Source organism: Myotis yumanensis, unplaced genomic scaffold (assembly GCF_028538775.1).
Source record: "Myotis yumanensis isolate MYYU_CA2020_CCGP unplaced genomic scaffold, mMyoYum1.0.hap1 SCAF_5, whole genome shotgun sequence".
Lineage (NCBI taxonomy): Eukaryota > Metazoa > Chordata > Mammalia > Chiroptera > Vespertilionidae > Myotis > Myotis yumanensis.
Genome location: NW_027223756.1, coordinates 100052350 through 100054108, shown reverse-complemented (window position 1 = coordinate 100054108; position 1759 = coordinate 100052350). Strand labels below are relative to the sequence as shown.

Below are 1759 nucleotides of genomic sequence, written 5' to 3'. Positions count from 1 at the left end.
TAAAAAATTCATATAAAATGTATGGAAAATATATAGAGAAGAACATAACTTTATTATAAGTAATATGAAATTATGTTTCAGTTCCATATTGTGTATACTTAGGGGTAATGGGACAGAGAGAAGATTGAAAAGAGACCAATGGGGAAAAATAGGAAGATTAGAAGTGGAATCAGGAATTTAGGAATTACATAATTTGGTAAATACTTACTGAATGCCAGTTCTCTTTAAATAATTCCTAAAAATGTATGGTTTTTAGATTTAAAGACTGTTAGGATAAGTGAAATCTTAGGCATTGTGACCACACAGGAGGTGAGATATTTTGGACAGGGTATTTGGGGAAATCCTGAAATCTCTAAAAAAAAGTACAATGGTTGATTATTGGCTCCTCAAGTGAAAGCTTCTCTGAGCACACAATATACCTGCCCAGTGTTCTGTAACCAATGGAGAGTGCCACATCTCAGGTCCTCATCTTCTGTAGAGCCACCACATTCTTGCCAGGAGTTTTCTCAGAGCTGCCTTCACATCCTTATTCCTCAGGGTGTAGATGAAGGGATTGAGGGTGGGAGTGATTATGGAATAGAAGAGGGAGATAAACTTGCCCTGTTCTTGGGAGTAGTTGGAAGGGGGTTGTAGGTACATATAAATGGCAGGAAGGTAAAAGAGGGAGACCACCACCAGGTGGGAGGAACAGGTTCCAAAGGCCTTGTGACGTCCCTTTGAGGACTGGATCCTGAGCACTGCACGGACGATGAAGCTGTAGGACAAAAGGATGAGAGCTAGGGGGACCAGCACAAAGAAGGCCACCAGCACAGCCAGTGTGGCATCATTCACAGCTGTGTCAGCACATGACAGCTTGATCATAGCTGGCACCTCACAGAAGAAGTTGTTTAGCACTTGCCTCCCACAGAAAGGCAATTGCACTGTTAAGACTACTTGAACTAGAGAGTTGCCAAAGCCACTTAGCCAGGCCACAACCACAAGCTGCTGACAGAGAGGGCGGTGCATAATAAGGGCATACCGCAGGGGCTCACAGATGGCCACATAGCGGTCCAGGGCCATGGCAGCCAAAATAATGCATTCAGTACATCCCAACCAGTGGAAAACTGCGTACTGCACTGTGCAGCCACCGTAGCTGATGGTTTTCCTGGAGCTGCCCATGTTTACCAGCATCTGAGGGACCGTGGTGGTGGTATAGCAGAGATCCAGGAAGGAGAGGTGACTGAGGAAGATGTACATGGGGCTGTGGAGCTGGGGATCCAGCCGGGACACCAAGATGATGGCAATATTTCCCAACATGGCAAGAACATAGGACACCAGGAGGACCACAAAGAGAGGGAGTTCCAGCCATGGCCTGCCAGAAATACCCAGAAGGATGAAGTCCCTGGGAGGATCTCCCAAGAAGCTCTGGTTGTCAGTTCTCATGCTGAGACATTTTCTGGTGCCTGTGATGAATCAAGAAAGTCAGAATGAGTAAAACCTGAGAAAAGGAGTTGTCTTCCTCAATCTGTGCTGTGCTTCCCTACACAGGTTCTACTCTGTTTTACCTCTGTAGAGCCACTGAGATGTGGGGAGTCAGAACCAGGAAGCAGATCAGCTGCATATGTATCTTGTTCTCCCTCCTGCTCTGTGATATTGACTATGCCATTTAATATTTCTGAACTTCACTTTCTACATCTGTAACAAGGGGAGAGAATACCTGCTTCAACTATAGTCTTTGGGATGATAAAGGGACATTACCTTGGTGAAAGCATAGCATAGG

The 1759-nt window shown here is 45.3% G+C and overlaps 1 protein-coding gene across 1 annotated transcript; it reads right to left on the bottom strand.

Moving 5' to 3' along the window:
- Positions 1-465: 465 nt before the first annotated feature.
- OR2B11 (olfactory receptor family 2 subfamily B member 11) lies at positions 466-1422 on the bottom strand. Its single transcript, XM_070414120.1, has one exon. The coding sequence runs from the start codon at positions 1420-1422 to the stop codon at positions 466-468; it is 957 nt and encodes a 318-aa protein (XP_070270221.1).
- Between the last annotated feature and the right edge of the window lie 337 nt (positions 1423-1759).